Raw genomic sequence first — 16,631 nt, forward strand, 5'->3', positions numbered from 1 at the left:
GGTCGTATGCGTATTTGGCGCCGTGCAGGTGAGCGCCACAATCAGGACTGCATACGACCGAGGCACACAGGGCCAACACCCGGCATCATGGTGTGGGGAGCGATCTCCTACACTGGCCGTACACCACTGCTGATCGCCGAGGGGACACTGAATAGTGCACAGTACATCCAAACCGTCATCGAACCCATCGTTCTACCATTCCTAGACCGGCAAGGGAACTTGCTGTTCCAACAGGACAATGCACGTCCGCATGTATCCCGAGCCACCCAACGTGCTCTAGAAGGTGTAAGTCAACTACCCTGGCCAGCAAGATCTCCGGATCTGTCCCCCATTGAGCATGTTTGGGACTGGATGAAGCGTCGTCTCACGCGGTCTGCACGTCCAGCACGAACGCTGGTCCAACTGAGGCGCCAGGTGGAAATGGCATGGCAAGCCGTTCCACAGGACTACATCCAGCATCTCTACGATCGTCTCCATGGGAGAATAGCAGCCTGCATTGCTGCGGAAGGTGGATATACACTGTACTAGTGTCGACATTGTGCATGCTCTGTTGCCTGTGTCTATGTGCCTGTGGTTCTGTCAGTGTGATCATGTGATGTATCTGACCCCAGGAATGTGTCAATAAAGTTTTCCCTTCCTGGGACAATGAATTAACGGTGTTCTTATTTCAATTTCCAGGAGTGTATAAAAGCCAATGTCCCAAATGGGTGACTCACTAACTCATCACCACCCAGCCCAAATCGACAAGGATAGAAACTTGAAATTTGGAGAGGATGTTTATCTTATATTGTGGGCATCGTTTCAGAAGGAATATTTCGAAATTCCATTCTTAAGAGGATGAAATAGGGGATGAATCGTTTTTTGAAAATATGCTGCTATTAAGGCAATTTTGAAGCAAGAACAACGAAAACTGGTATTTGGTTTCACAGTGAGAACTACCAAAAATCGTGTTTAAGCATTTTTGGAAACTCACTGAGGGAGTAAAATAATTGGTGATTGTTTTTATTGAAGATAAATCATTATTAAAGAAACTATTAAAACATTTTTAAAGTTACATCTATAAAAACTGGTATTTGACTTCTCGATTAGAAATAAAAAAAAATCGTGTTTAAATGTTTTTGGAAATTCAACCCTTAATGGTGTGAAGTAGGGATGAAACATTTTACTAAATTATTTCATTATCAAAGCACTTTCAAAGATAAATATATGAACATTTGTATTTGGCTTCTCTCTTAGAAATAAAAAAATATGTGTTTCACTGTATTTGGAAATTCAGTCTCTAAGGGAGTGAAATAGGTAATGAAACGTGTATTTCAAGACGCCATGATGATACACTCGACTTGGATATTGCGTATACGAGCTAATACTGAAACATACTTGGCACGGAAATTTCGTAGAAGGATGAATAATTTGTAGCACTACCAGTTCCCGTGTAATTGCAATATTTTAAAAATTTTGGTTTCTCCAGCACAAACTGCTTCAGATAAGCTGTAATAAACAGTCTGCATAACTGTTTTCACAAAATAGAGCTATTTTGCATACAACTGCCGTGTCGAAGATCTCCATATTTATTACACATGTATGTCTTTGTGAATGTACTTTGTGCGTTCGCGGAAAGGTGCAATCGATCTAACGCCTATGTTTTGCGTGCTACGAAGTGGCAGAACGTACATGTCTGTTGATGACTTACCTTCTGACCGCTATCGTTGCTGCGTGCTGTTGCTGCATTTCACTGTTTTCTGAAGAGTTTTGTGACTGGGGGCGGACATATTCGTGTTGCCCGCTGACCGTCTCCTATCAAACTGTTGCTAAGTAACGGCGTCGGCCGCTGCAGGAGCCCCTATATTGTTGAGAAATTCGTCCCGTCGCAATTTGTGTACTCTTATCTTAGAGGATGTAAGGAAAATGATCAGCCCTTAATTAAGGAAACTATGTAGCGGTAACAGTACGGCATGTGGAACAATACCGCAGGGTCCCTGATGACGAGAGGGCCACGGCGAACGAAGAAAAGAAAGGAAAAACCAAAGAAACAGGAAAACAGGAAAATCATCCGTCAAGTGAAATATTTGGCTATGTTAAAGTAATGAAAGGTGGTTCTGGTAATCTTCGAGAGATAAAGATCTGTGAATTAATTTCCTGCTTTATACAGGCCCAGGCAGTTGGGCCAAGTGCTCTGGGCATCGATTCCGTGAGGGCGTAGTTCTGTCATGGGAGAAAACAAAGAAGAAGGATGAAGCAAAATGAGAAGCGGAAAGGCGAAGTAAGAGAACGAAGAACAGGAAATGGTGATAGCAGTAGCAGTATCAGTGGTAGCGTAAGAAGAAGAAGAGGACGAAGTGGAAGGCTGTAACGTGGGAAGGGGGAACAGATTTATGAAGGGAATCAAGATGAGATTCTCACTGGACTGTGTAGGACAACAGTTCCGTAAGACTTTCCTTTCACTGGTATGGACACACTTCTTTCTCGTTCTCAGTAACTAGATGGAGCCATTCTCGTTATGCTAAGAGCTCCAACGCAACTAAAGTATAAAGACTTTATTTTGCGTTGTTCTTTTGTTTGTTATGGCTCAGAACAGACCAGCAAAGAAAAAAGTATCCCGATATTGTTTCAAACAATGAGAATTTTGACTTTGTGCTATTCCTACACTCCTGGAAATGGAAAAAAGAACACATTGACACCGGTGTGTCAGACCCACCATACTTGCTCCGGACACTGCGAGAGGGCTGTACAAGCAATGATCACACGCACGGCACAGCGGACACACCAGGAACCGCGGTGTTGGCCGTCGAATGGCGCTAGCTGCGCAGCATTTGTGCACCGCCGCCGTCAGTGTCAGTCAGTTTGCCGTGGCATACGGAGCTCCATCGCAGTCTTTAACACTGGTAGCATGCCGCGACAGCGTGGACGTGAACCGTATGTGCAGTTGACGGACTTTGAGCGAGGGCGTATAGTGGGCATGCGGGAGGCCGGGTGGACGTACCGCCGAATTGCTCAACACGTGGGGCGTGAGGTCTCCACAGTACATCGATGTTGTCGCCAGTGGTCGGCGGAAGGTGCACGTGCCCGTCGACCTGGGACCGGACCGCAGCGACGCACGGATGCACGCCAAGACCGTAGGATCCTACGCAGTGCCGTAGGGGACCGCACCGCCACTTCCCAGCAAATTAGGGACACTGTTGCTCCTGGGGTATCGGCGAGGACCATTCGCAACCGTCTCCATGAAGCTGGGCTACGGTCTCGCACACCGTTAGGCCGTCTTCCGCTCACGCCCCAACATCGTGCAGCCCGCCTCCTGTGGTGTCGCGACAGGCGTGAATGGAGGGACGAATGGACACGTGTCGTCTTCAGCGAAGAGAGTCGCTTCTGCCTTGGTGCCAATGATGGTCGTATGCGTGTTTGGCGCCGTGCAGGTGAACGCCACAATCAGGACTGCATACGACCGAGGCACACAGGGCCAACACCCGGCATCATGGTGTGGGGAGCGATCTCCTACACTGGCCGTACACCACTGGTGATCGTCGAGGGGACACTGAATAGTGCACGGTACATCCAAACCGTCATCGAACCCATCGTTCTACCATTCCTAGACCGGCAAGGGAACTTGCTGTTCCAACAGGACAATGCACGTCCGCATGTATCCCGTGCCACCCAACGTGCTCTAGAAGGTGTAAGTCAACTACCCTGGCCAGCAAGATCTCCGGATCTGTCCCCCATTGAGCATGTTTGGGACTGGATGAAGCGTCGTCTCACGCGGTCTGCACGTCCAGCACGAACGCTGGTCCAACTGAGGCGCCAGGTGGAAATGGCATGGCAAGCCGTTCCACAGGACTACATCCAGCATCTCTACGATCGTCTCCATGGGAGAATAGCAGCCTGCATTGCTGCGAAAGGTGGATATACACTGTACTAGTGCCGACATTGTGCATGCTCTGTTGCCTGTGTCTATGTGCCTGTGGTTCTGTCAGTGTGATCATGTGATGTATCTGACCCCAGGAATGTGTCAATAAAGTTTCCCCTTCCTGGGACAATGAATTCACGGTGTTCTTATTTCAATTTCCAGGAGTGTATTTTGCACTATGGCACACAGATGAAATATGTGACTGGATTGTGGAATTCTTTGCAGGACGAATCAGCATGTTATCTTGGACGGAGAGTTATCGATAGATATATACTCCAGGAAAACGTGTCAGGTCTCTTGCTGTTCTTGCTGTAACTTGCAAACAATATTAATAGTAACCTCAGACTTATCGCAGATGATGCAGTTATCTGCAATAGCGACGTTATACAAATATTCAGTCAGATCTTGATAAGGTTTGAAAGTGGTGTAATAATTGGCAGATTGCTTTAAATGTTCAAAAATGTAGAGTTGTGCACTTCACAAAAAAAGACGTAGTACCCTATGAATATAATATCAGTACTTTACAGTTGGAATTTGTAAAATACAAATACTTGGGTGTAACATTTAGTAGGGACATGATGTGGAACAATCACTCAGGCTCTGTCGTGAGTAAAGCAGGGAGAAGACTTCCGTTTTTTGGTAGAATGTTAGGGAAATGCAGTCAGTCTACAAAGGAGATCGGTTACATATCACTCGTGAGACCCATCCTAGAATATTGCTCAAGTCTGTGGCACCCATATCAAATGGAACCGGGAGGGGTATTGAACGTAAACAGGGAAGGGCAGTACGAATGGTCACAGTTTTGTTTGACTCTCGAGAGAATGTCACCGAGATGTTGAAAGAACTAAAGTGGCACACTCTCGAAGATAGACAGAAAGTACCCCGAGAAAGTCTACGAAAACAGTTTCAAGAATCGCCTTTAAATGGTGACTCTAGGAATATAATATAACCCCCTACGTATAGGGATCATGAGGATAACATTAGATTAATTACAGCATGCACAGAGGCATTTAAACAATCATTTTTCCCGCGCCTCGTACGTGAATGGAAAGGGAAAAAGCTTCAATAGCCCATACAGCTGGACGTACCCTCTGCCATGCACTTCACGGTGGCTCGCATAGTATAGATGTAAATCCATATGTAGATACAAAATACAGTTATTAAAATTTGTGCCTCTGACTTCCTTGTAAAGTCGCGTTGATTTCAATAAACGAACAGTCGATCTAAATGGTTATGAGGATTTATCAGAAATATGAAGTGAATTCTTGGCAGTATGACATGGGTGGAAGGTGGCAAAGTCAAAGTTTGTCCTGGGCCTCAATCACCCTAGTTACGCCTCTGTTGCAACACTGAATAATTCGTAAATTCCGAGTGTTTCTGCAGCTGCTCCTGAGCTTCGTGTTATTGGTTGGTTTTTGCCGCTTTCCATCTCCCGCGGCAGGAATCAAGGCCGAGTGCCGCAGCCGCTCTTAATTTACCCATCTTTGTTCGCGAATAAAAGCGCCGCGGATGCCGCGGCTGTGTGTGTGTGCCAACTGTGTCCCTCTTTCCCGCCTGGCACCCAACAGCGCCACCTGCGCCGCCAATCCACTGCTCGCGCTCTTCAGCGTCACATATCTCGAGGAATGTGCACGTGCTCTGCACTCGACTCGCATCCTGTCCGGAACCACGTTGCTGCTACGGTCGCAGGTTCGAATCCTGCCTCGGGCCTGGATGTGTGTGCTGTCCTTAGGTTAGTTGGGTTTAAGTGGTTCTAAGTTCTAGGTGACTGATGACCTCAGATGTTAAGACCCATACTTCTCAGAGCCATTTGAACCATTTGAGCTACTGCGAACAAAATCACACAGTGTAATAAACACCATTTGGAAAAAGATAATAAATAAAAATTTTTAATTAAACATTAATGTACAACATGAACATGAATTCGAGTGACAAAATTTAGGAAGTTGTTCTTTGCTATTTTTCGAATATTTTGAGGTAATGGACAGCGAGGTGAAGCAAAGCTAATGAAGTGAGCGCTCAGCTACGATCTACTCTCTTCTGCAAGAAGGAAGTCAGTACCAAGACCAAGTTATCTGTGCACCGTTCAATCTTTCGACCAACTTTGTTGTATGGGAGCGAAAGCTGGGTGGATTCAGGTCACCTTATCAATAAGGTTGAGGTTGCGGATATGAAAGTAGCTAGAAAGATTGCAGGTACTAGTAGATGGGAACAATGGCAGGAGGGTGTCCACAATGAGGAAATCAAAGAAAAACTGCGAATGAACTCTATATATTTAGCAGTCAGGGCGAACAGGCTTAGATGGTGGGGTTATGTTACACGCATGGGAGAAGCAAGGTTACGCAAGAGACTCATGGGTTCAGCAGTAGAGGGTAGGAGGATACGGGGTAGACCAAGGAGAACGTACCTGGATTCGGTTAAGAATGATTTTGAAGTAATAGGCTTAACATCAGAAGAGGCACCAATATTAGCCCTGAATAGGGAATTTTATAAGGGGGACTATGCTCCAGACTGAACGCTGAAAGGCATAATCAATCTTAAATGATGATGATGATGAATGGACAGTGGCTCGCTGCAGACTAATTGCATTTTTTTGGTTTCTTTCCTCTTCATCTTTGCATTTATTCTCCACTGAAAATATCTGCACGACAGTAAATATCGACAGTATGCGCCGTATCTCTTATTTGGAAACAAACTTTTCCCATTCGCTCACGCTATTAGCTGAACCACCCAGATAGCCGCAAGCATTGGCACATCGTCCCGGGATCCAGAGAGGCGAAACGGCCGCGAACTGAATCCGTCCAGTAGAGAGTTGTAAAACTACCGTAAGCTACCGTAGACTGTCGTACGTAAGCGTAGATTACGGTAGTTTTTCTAGTAGCCTTGGTCAGTTAAGTAAGGAACCGCTTTGCTTGTGCATAAGATGTGTTGCATACCTATCGAGCGTCACCTCATTTCGATCTCATGTGCAATCAGTGTCTTACTAGATTCCCCTTGCTACCCGAAGCAGTGGGCCGTCTAGAAACTGAGTGAGGGTAAAGAAAGGGCTGCAAAACCCATGGAACATTTTTGTTCTACGTTGTTGTCTTCGTGTCTCATACTTAAAAATAAATACTATTAATAGGAAAGCCAACGGGCTTGCTGTAGTAGTAACTCCGTTTCCCGGCAGATCACCGAAGTTAAGCGCTCTCAGGCTTGGCTAGCACTTGGTTGGGTCACTGCCCGGATCAGCAGAGTGCTGTTGGCAACCGGAGTTCACTCAGCCCTTATGAGGCACGTGGAGAAACTACTAGATTGAGAAATATCGGCATCGTTGGCGAAAACTGACAACGGCTGAGAGAGCGGTGTGCTGACCACGTGCCTGTCTGTATCAACATTGGGGATGCCTAAGAGCTGATGATGACATGGCGGCCGATCGGTACCATTGAGCCTTCAAGGCCTGTTCGGATGGTGTTTCTTTATTATTACTAGCAAAATTGAAATTGTTAATGTTAAATCGAGGTTTTATTCGAAAATTGATGATTTTTTATGAGAAATAAAGCGATGTTTTAGTAGAAATGAGTAAAAAACAGATTTACTATACAGCGTTAGGAAACGCAATTTCCTCAAAAAAATATTAAACTGAGAGAACACCACAAAACAGAAGCACATCAAACATCGCTTCTGTACTCTGTGGAACAACTTTTGTTCTATCAGTAATAACAGGAAACTCTTGCCTTTGACTATGATGAAGAGTGCTCTATTAAGCACAAAATAACAATAATAATTACATACATTTTTTATGTCTGCGCATGCAAACTGTACTTGAAACGAAAGCAATTGCTTCGGTTACATAAAAGCACAGAATTTACGCGAGCAACTAGTTTTTATTACTTATAAAACGCAATAAACGTTCTGTACGGATATAACATGCGTAATTGACTAAAACTGAACGACGTGTGGTTCTAATTGCGTGCAAAACAAACAAAAAAAGCAAAGGGGATTCGTAGGCTCCCAGTTCCTCTCACACATTCATTTATTTCTTTGCATACCAATGCTATCAATACTTCCCATAATCCTAAAATTCCTACGACATTTATGCAGCACACCGAAACTACAGAACCGTAGTTTGGATAGAGCGCTACTCTTATCCAACAAATCAAAGACGAGGACCGGTGTGCCGGAGTGCCAGTCAGCCTGCATGGGGTTTTTAGGCAGTTCGCCACATCCGACTAAGCGAATAACGGGCTGGTATCCACATCCCGTTTCAGTTGCACGATTAGCAAAACTTTCGAAAACATTCTCGTATGTTCACACGGATAACATTAGACGCAGACAGATGAAGTACACAGATTCTGTCCCTGAGGGTAGAGGGGTGGTGACAGGAAGGGAATCTGGCTACTCTCTACGATACGTCGATACCATGAAGATACAGGGTAAGGCCGGGAGTAAGAAAGAAGCTGCTGACAACAGAAAGGCCCAGTCTACTCTTCTCCCTCAAACCGCAGTGAGGATTTGGCTCTGAGCACTATGGGACTCAACTGCTGTGGTCATAAGTCCCCTAGAACTCAGAACTACTTAAACCTAACTAACCTAAGGACATCACACACATCCATGTCCGAGGCAGGATTCGAACCTGCGACCGTAGCGGTCGTGCGGTTCCAGACTGTAGCGCCTTTAACCGCTCGGCCACTCCGGCCGGCGGTGAGGATTTCTCGGTTCTTTCCCGGCAGTGTTAGTTTCACGATACCACTGATACATAAGCCTTATGGAACGGTTTAACGACACTGAGTTGACCGATTCGTATCTCGTGAACCAGTTTACTGCATGCAACGGAAGACCGGCAAAACAACTCTATGGTGATTTGTTCCTGCAGGGACAACAACAGCATCGCAGTGCCTTTGCATCTGTCCACATGCACCTACTCACTGTTTAGTGCTGCAAGTTTTCATGATTGCATAATTTATTACAAGCTGCTTCACAGAAAGAAAGGTAACTGAGGTAACAAATAGAATAAACAATCATCACATTACTTCTCTGAAACGAACCATTGAAGACCGTGGGGCTCTTATATCAAAACACTCACGTCTGAAAATATACCTGACCAACCTCTGAAATTTTGTCGTTCGAAGTCCAGTTTACACAGTATTTTCCTACACGTTTACATTTGGAGCTACTAATCTAGATTAATTTCAAAATTTAAAACGATGTTCTTTCTGCTAGTAAGACAAGTAATGCGTTGTTTCCCACATTGTCAAGTTGTAGGTAATTAATATTAATTGTAACTTCCAAGATGTCATGAAACAGATTTTAAAATACTGTAAGGTTGTAGAACGAAGGCCTTCACGACCGGATGACATAGCTGCTGGTAAACTTTTCGGGATATAAGCATCAGGATAATTTTAATAGGAAAGAGGAGGCAATGAAACTTAGCGACATATAGACAGTAGCACTGCAGAATCGCTAGACAATTTTATCTTTGACAAGACGACAATCGACAGTTAATTTTTATCTTTGACAAGTATTATCCCTTCGACCACGCCCCTGTTCCTACAGTATATATGTCGCTCGTGGACGTCCGACAGGTCATTCGGCAAGACTTAGAGGGGGAGCGCCTCTGAGGGTGTCCAGCGCAATGCTGGACGAAACGTCAGCAACAGAAGAGTTTCTTGGACCACGTCCTCGCATCCCAAGAGGTTTACCAGCAGCTACTGTAAGGTTGCTCATGAACATTCAATGATTTTTTTTGTGAAGTTCTTTATTGTTTCTTGTCATGACGCGTTTCGGGGTTATCAAATGGTTCAAATGGCTCTGAGCACTATGCGACTTAACTTCTGAGGTCATCAGTCGCCTAGAACTTAGAACTACTTAAACCTAAGTAATCTAAGGACATCACACACATCCATGCCCGAGGCAGGATTCGAACCTGCGACCGTAGCGGTCGCTCGGTTCCAGACTGTAGTGCTTAGAACCGCTCGGGAACTCCGGCCGGCTTTCGGGGTTATCCCATCATTTGATGACAATAGAGTACATTTGTAGAACACGACTTTGACATACCAGCCGTGTATCGTCAACTGAAGCTTAAGCTTCATCAGTTAAAAACTTAATACCGACATAACGCTATATTTCATTGCACCTAGCTGGGCAAAATAGGCCACTAGTCAAATAGTGCAAACCTAGCCTTAAGCTTGTTAGATTGGCATTAAGTTTTTAACTGATCGAGTTTAAGGTTCAACTGAAGATGCATGACCGGTATGTCAAAGTCGTGTTATACATGTACTCTCTATGATCATCAGATGATGGGATGATCCCGAAAAGCGTATTGACACGAAACAATACGGAAATTCACGAAAAACCAGTGCATATTCACAAGCAACCTTGAAGCATTTTGAAATCTATTCCATATTTACGTTGACAGTGGTTTCATTTCTCTTAAAGGACTTTGAGTCCAACTTAGATCTCATGATATCTACCCTGAGAGAGCCACCTGGTTATTCTAATGCTGCTCACAATCAAAAGCTCTCTGAGAAGGAACATTAAACTTCCCGTCGCCATGAAAGTTATAGGAGACGGCACATCGGTTGAAATTTGACCTACCTGTGGCGAGAAATGACATTTTTGAAGAAACTGTCCTAAAGAAAAACATAAATTACGAAGTCCTAGAGAGGGTTGAAGCCCGAGCCTTCCCAATAGAAGTCCAGAGCTGTGGAAACAGTTAAGACAGTTATTTTATGGCATGAAATCAGTCAACTCTTGGAACGAGAAGCCAACACACTGGTGCTTCATCGACGGTGTTGTTGTCTTCATCATTTCTTGGAAAAAAAAACGCGTACAACTAATGTATGTATACAACAACAAATTTAATGTAAACATGAATAGCCGCTGAAGATGAACGTATCGGTTCAAAACCGCTAACGACGGCATTCGTGCAAGTAAATAGCATTTTACAGTGGTTGCCGGCCGAAGTGGCCGTGCGGTTAAAGGCGCTGCAGTCTGGAACCGCAAGGCCGCTACGGTCGCAGGTTCGAATCCTGCCTCGGGCATGGATGTTTGTGATGTCCTTAGGTTAGTTAGGTTTAACTAGTTCTAAGTTCTAGGGGACTAATGACCTCAGCAGTTGAGTCCCATAGTGCTCAGAGCCATTTGAACCATTTAACAGTGGTTGTTTATCGTTTCCTTCCCTGCAAGAATCAGCTTGTAGAAACTTTCTTCTTTGTACTTAGAACCAGGTAGTTTCCTTGCTGTGGAACTTATAATTTCCTAATAAACTACTTATTTCCTAATTTGCCTAATCATTTTTTCCGGTGTTGCAGTAAACGGCATAATTTTGTGGTATCAGAATACATTCTTCAATTTTTTGGACGCAAATCAGTTATGTACAGTGGCACAGGGGAAGACAATAACAAATACAAATGCATTTGTTGTTGCCATCTCAGATGAATAGGACGATTGCGCCACTTGTAATTGCTACAAATAAGTTTTTATTGCGTGTTTCATGTGGATTAAAATATTCAATGCTTTTGTATTTCAATATTCGTGACAAATGAAATGTTTTAAGTGATTTTCGTACCAGATGATGACTTACAACCGAAATCCGTAGACTAATAAAAACCAGTTAATACAGTTCAGTGACATGAGGTTTTTGAAACATTTATCGATTGCTGAAAATTGCCTGAGAAAAAGCTATAAAATTTCATGTTAGTTATAGCTTTAGATTACTTATTGTGGTCATAGATAGGTACATAACTCAAGTTTGTGATACATGAAAAGGATTTTTCAATAGAATACTTTTCATTAAAATATTATAAAAGAGAAAATAATTGTCGCAGAGGTAAATATCTCAATAGTTTATCCATTTTTTCGAGTGCCGATGGAAGGAATATTTAACCGTTTGTTTTCAATGTAGAACTAGAATAACCATGTCAAAAATATAATAAAATTTTCTATGTTAATATCAGTGTTTATTGTATTTTTCATTAAAAGACTCCAACAGGGCTACAATCGTTTGCTTAAACATAAAAAGGGCTATTCCAAGAAAGTAAAGGACTAAAATCGATTTTATTAAACTTAAAAAAATGTTAGCCCTAATAATAAACTCTCCAAGTCCGAGGACGACACGTGAACCATGTCCCTCAGCAGCTACATGTAAACAGTAAATTCTGGCGTGTAGCGTGTTAAAGAAGAATACAGGTTAAGTGCAAAAGAAATTTTCACTTTCAGAAATTTGAAGAAATGAAACGGTACAACTTATTCGCTTCAAACGTTGAGCTGTTATTAGAATATCTCTGGAACTTACTTTCTTACGTGTGGGCAGAATTCGTTTGTTGGAAGTTGCCGCCGCCAGAGATTGGTAGCGTAGAAAGTGGCAAGTACATCACGACAGATGCGCTGGTGTATCCTTCAGGATTTCGGAACAGGGTCTTTGTTGTACCTGACGCTCACGACTTGATCAGCTTATTGATCTCTGTGGGCTTTACTGGGATGCTGCTATTTTCATTAAAATATTATAAAAGAGAAAATAATTGTCGCAGAGGTAAATATCTCAATTGTTTATCCATTTTTTCGAGTGCCGATGGAAGGAATATTTAACCGTTTGTTTTCAATGTAGAACTAGAATAACCATGTCAAAAATATAATAAAATTTTCTATGTTAATATCAGTGTTTATTGTATTTTTCATTAAAAGACTCCAAAAAGGCTACAATCGTTTGCTTGTTTACGAATCCACCCCTTCGCCTCAGATTATTCGTACGAGCTATAAAGGGAGACTCTTCTGTGTGGCTCCTAGTGAATGTGTGTGTAAAATACTACACTGTTTCGATTCTCTAAATTTTTGAAAGTGTTAAGTTCTTTTGTGCTCACCCACTATCTTGTTAACGAAGGATGCGAGTGAAATTTGAACTCATTTAGAAGGGGACTTTATGGAAAACTCTATTTCTCAAATAAATTGCTTCTAACTAGGATAAAATTTTAAACTAGAAACCATGGTGGTTCTTTACACAGATTCGAAATCACCTCGTAAACGGCTGGCGGACCCATTTTTACACAAACAACAAAATTACTGGATGTTTCTAAGGAATTTGTTCATCACCTTTTCACTCGAGAACTCAGCAGCAGACGATTGTCGATGTCTCGCGATAGTCGCCACACAACTATCTTTGAGACAATAGCAATAATACGTATGGTGACTGTGACAAAATATCTTTGTCAAGGCTCACTTAAGCTTTAGGCCCCTAAAAGAAATGTGCTCCGGAGGTCGATAGTATCTTTGATTCTATGTAAGAGGTGTGCGAAGTCAGACTGCAGATAACAGATCGATTCAAGTATCTTTGTCGCTGCTGCGTGCTGGATGACAGACGGATGACCGATGACAGTGCCACTAAAGAGGAGTTGTTTAACAGTTTTGTGAAATTGTTTCACCAAAGTAGTCGAAGTAGATATTCCAGAATTCGAATGGAGAACAACTGCTAACAGGAGTGTCTTAGAAGTAGATATCCTTGGTGTAGTGCAGCAGCTTAAAGCACTTAAAGGCAAGACTCCCAATGTAGGTCGGCGACGATAAAATATTTTTACCTTCAGAGAGAAAGTTAGTGATTGAGATTTCGTGAAAAGATCTCGGCACAACGAAGAACCGCCTTTGTCTTAATCCTGTCTGATTATGCTGATACGATAGCCCCATACTTGCAATCATATACAACCGCTCGCTTGAAGAAAAATCCGTACCTAAAGACTGGAAAGCTGCAAAGGTCACACCAATATCCAAGAAGGGAAATAGGAGTAATCTGATGAATTATAGGCCCATATCACTAATTTAGATTTGAAATAGCATTTTGGAAGATACACTGTGTAGGAACATTATAAATTATCTCGAGGGTAACGATCTATTGACACACAGTCAGCATGGATTCAGAAAATATCATTCTTATCAAAATGTTCAAATGTGTGTAAAGTCTTACGGGACTTAACTGCTAAGGTCATCAGTCCCTAAGCTTACACACTACTTAACTTAAAGTATCCTAAGGACAAACACACACACCCATTGCCCGAGGGAGCACTCGAACCTCCGCCGGAACCAGCCGCACAGTCCATGACTGCAGCGCCACAGACCGCTCGGCTAATCCCGCGCGGCTCATTCTTGTCAAAGAAGTAGCTCTTTATCCGCGTGAAGTAATAAGTGCTACCGACAGGGGGATTGATTCCATACATCTAGATTTCCAGAAGGCTTTTGACACCTTACTGCTGTAGTTGTGTGCTTGGATGCGAGATTTCCTCTCAGAAAGGCCACAGTACGTATAATTTGACGGAAAATCATCGAGTAAAACGGAAGTGATATCCGGCATTCCCTCTGCTCTTTCTATATTACATAAACGATTTAGGAGATAAACTCACCAGCGCCCTTAGATTCTTTGCAGATGGTGCTGTCATTTACCGTGTAGTAAAGTCATCAGAAGGTCAAAACCAATCGGAAAATCACTTAGACTCGATATCTGAATAGTGCGAAAAGTGGCAATTGTGTCTCAGTAAGGAAGAATGTGAGGTCATCCAGATGAGAACGAGAAGAAATCCGTTAAATTTCGATTACACGGCGAAGCACACAAATTTAAAGGCTGTGAATTCGACTAAATAGCTAGGAAATACAATTGCGAGCAACTTAAGTTGGAACAGTCACATAGCTAATGCTGCGGGGAAGGTGAACCAAAGAGTGTGTTTTATTCACAGAACAGTTAGAAATTGCGACAAATCCACTAAAGAGACTGCCTACACTGTGTTTAGCCATCCTCTGCTAGAGTTATGGCGTGCTCTATAGGATCTTTACCAGAAAGGATTGACAGAAGATATCGGAAAAGTTCAAAGAAGGGCAGCTGGTTTTGTATTATCGCGAAATAGGGGAGAGAGTGTCACGGATATGATGAGAGACTGCAGATGGCAATGATTAGGACAAAGGCGTTTTTCGTTGCGGCGAGATCTTTTCGCGAAATTTCAATCACTAACTGTCTCCTCTGAATATGAAAATATTTTATCGTCGCCAATTAACATATGGAGAAGTGATTATCACAATATAATAAGAGAAAGCTTGTACAGAAATATTTAAGAGTCCCATTTTGGCACGCCCTGTTAGATAGTGGAATGGTTGGGAAATAATCTGAAGATGGTTCGAGGAACCCTCTGCCAAGTCCCTTAAGTGTGAATTGTAGAGTAGTCATGTAGATGTAGAGGTTGTTCCAGAAATGTCACTTGATATTACACAGATGGTATTAAGCACAGCTTCGTGATAGACAGCAACTTGAGTGTTTGACTCGAGTGATCCAGTCTCGATGGTAGTGGTGGCTCCAGTCAGCCACAGAGGCTCCAGCTGGCGTCAGGTCGTGAGTAATGGCAGTCGCAGCTCCGTACGGGTTTGTGCGTGGCTTCCGCCGCGGCGCGTCCAATGCGCCGGTGAGGAAGGGAGGCTTTTCCCGGGGTCATGCGGGGCCGCGGTGAGGTGAGGTGTGTGGGGTGCAGCAGGGGGCGAGCGGCGAGCCGTACCGTCTTGGCGGCCCGGCGCACGCTGCCGCCGTCGTCGCGCGCCAGGCTGTCGGCGGTGGCGCCGATGTTGACGGAGAGCGTCCCCCACGAGTCCATGCTGGCAGGCGGGCAGCGCGCGGGCTACTGGCCGCCGCTGCGGCTATTGTCGGAGGGTTCGCCTCGCTCCGCCCGGCTCGGCTCGAGTCCCCTCCCTGGCCGCCACGGGCCGCGACGCCGCCGCGACGCCATTATGTTGTGTCCCCCAGTGGCCAGCCCCCTACCTGCCCCCTCCCCAACGAAGTAGCGACGTGTCAGTCATCCTACACTGGAGGCCATGGGGGGAAGGACATCAACTAACGGAATATTACTTACCATTAAACCGCAACCCCCATTTTTTACAAAATCGAGCTCCCACGTGTAAAGCATCCTATCTCACAAACTATGCCTCGTGAAGTGATATAATTTTACAGGTACATTCAGTGATATACGTAGTTATTGTCTGCAAAAAGTGTGCCGGCCGGTGTGGCTGTGCGGTTCTAGGCGCTTCAGTCTGGAACCGCGTGACCGCTACAGTCGCAGGTTCGAATCCTGCCTCGGGCATGGATGTGTGTGATGTCCTTAGGTTAGTTAGGTTTAAGTAATTCTAAGTTCTAGGGGACTGATGACCTCAGACGTTAAGTCCCATAGTGCTCAGAGCCAACAAGTGTCACGAATAGAGTTAGTAGTAAAAACAGTAATATACACTACTGCCCATTAAAATTGCTACACCAAGAAGAAATGCAGTGATAAACGGGTATTCATTGGACAAATATATTATACTAGAACTGACATATGATTACATTTTCACGCAATGTGGGTGCATAGATCCTGAGAAATCAGCACCCAGAACAACCACCTCTGGCCGTAATAACGGCCTTGATACGCCTGGGCATTGAGTCAATCAAGGCTTGTATGGCGTGTGCAGGTACTGCTGGTCATGCAGCTTCAACAAGATTCCACAGTTCATCAAGAGTAGTGACTGGCGTATTGTGACGAGCCAGTTGCTCGGCCACCATTAACCAGACGTTTTCAATTGATGAGAGATCTGGAGAATGTGCTGGCCAGGTCAGCAGTCGAACATTTTCTGTTTCCAGAAAGGCCCATACAGGACCTGCAACATGCGTTCGTGCATTATCGTGCTGAAATGTAGGGTTTCGTAGGGATCGAATGAATGGTAGAACCACGGGTCGTAACACATCTGAAATGTAACG

General features: G+C 44.0%; 1 protein-coding gene across 3 annotated transcripts in view; it reads right to left on the reverse strand.

Moving 5' to 3' along the window:
- LOC124789502 (F-box/LRR-repeat protein 2) overlaps positions 1-16,631 on the reverse strand; it is a 551,725-nt gene that overhangs the window by 336,412 nt on the left and 198,682 nt on the right. Inside the window, exon 1 of one of the 3 annotated variants that reach the window (XM_047256888.1) lies at positions 15,403-15,537. The exons of the other annotated variants lie outside the window; for them this stretch is intronic. Coding sequence (XP_047112844.1) covers positions 15,403-15,498 — 96 coding nt within the window. The 5' untranslated portion in view covers positions 15,499-15,537. Of the gene's footprint in view, positions 1-15,402; positions 15,538-16,631 lie in introns of those variants that run through there. 3 annotated transcript variants of the gene reach the window in all.

Source organism: Schistocerca piceifrons, chromosome 3, assembly GCF_021461385.2.
Source record: "Schistocerca piceifrons isolate TAMUIC-IGC-003096 chromosome 3, iqSchPice1.1, whole genome shotgun sequence".
NCBI lineage: Eukaryota > Metazoa > Arthropoda > Insecta > Orthoptera > Acrididae > Schistocerca > Schistocerca piceifrons.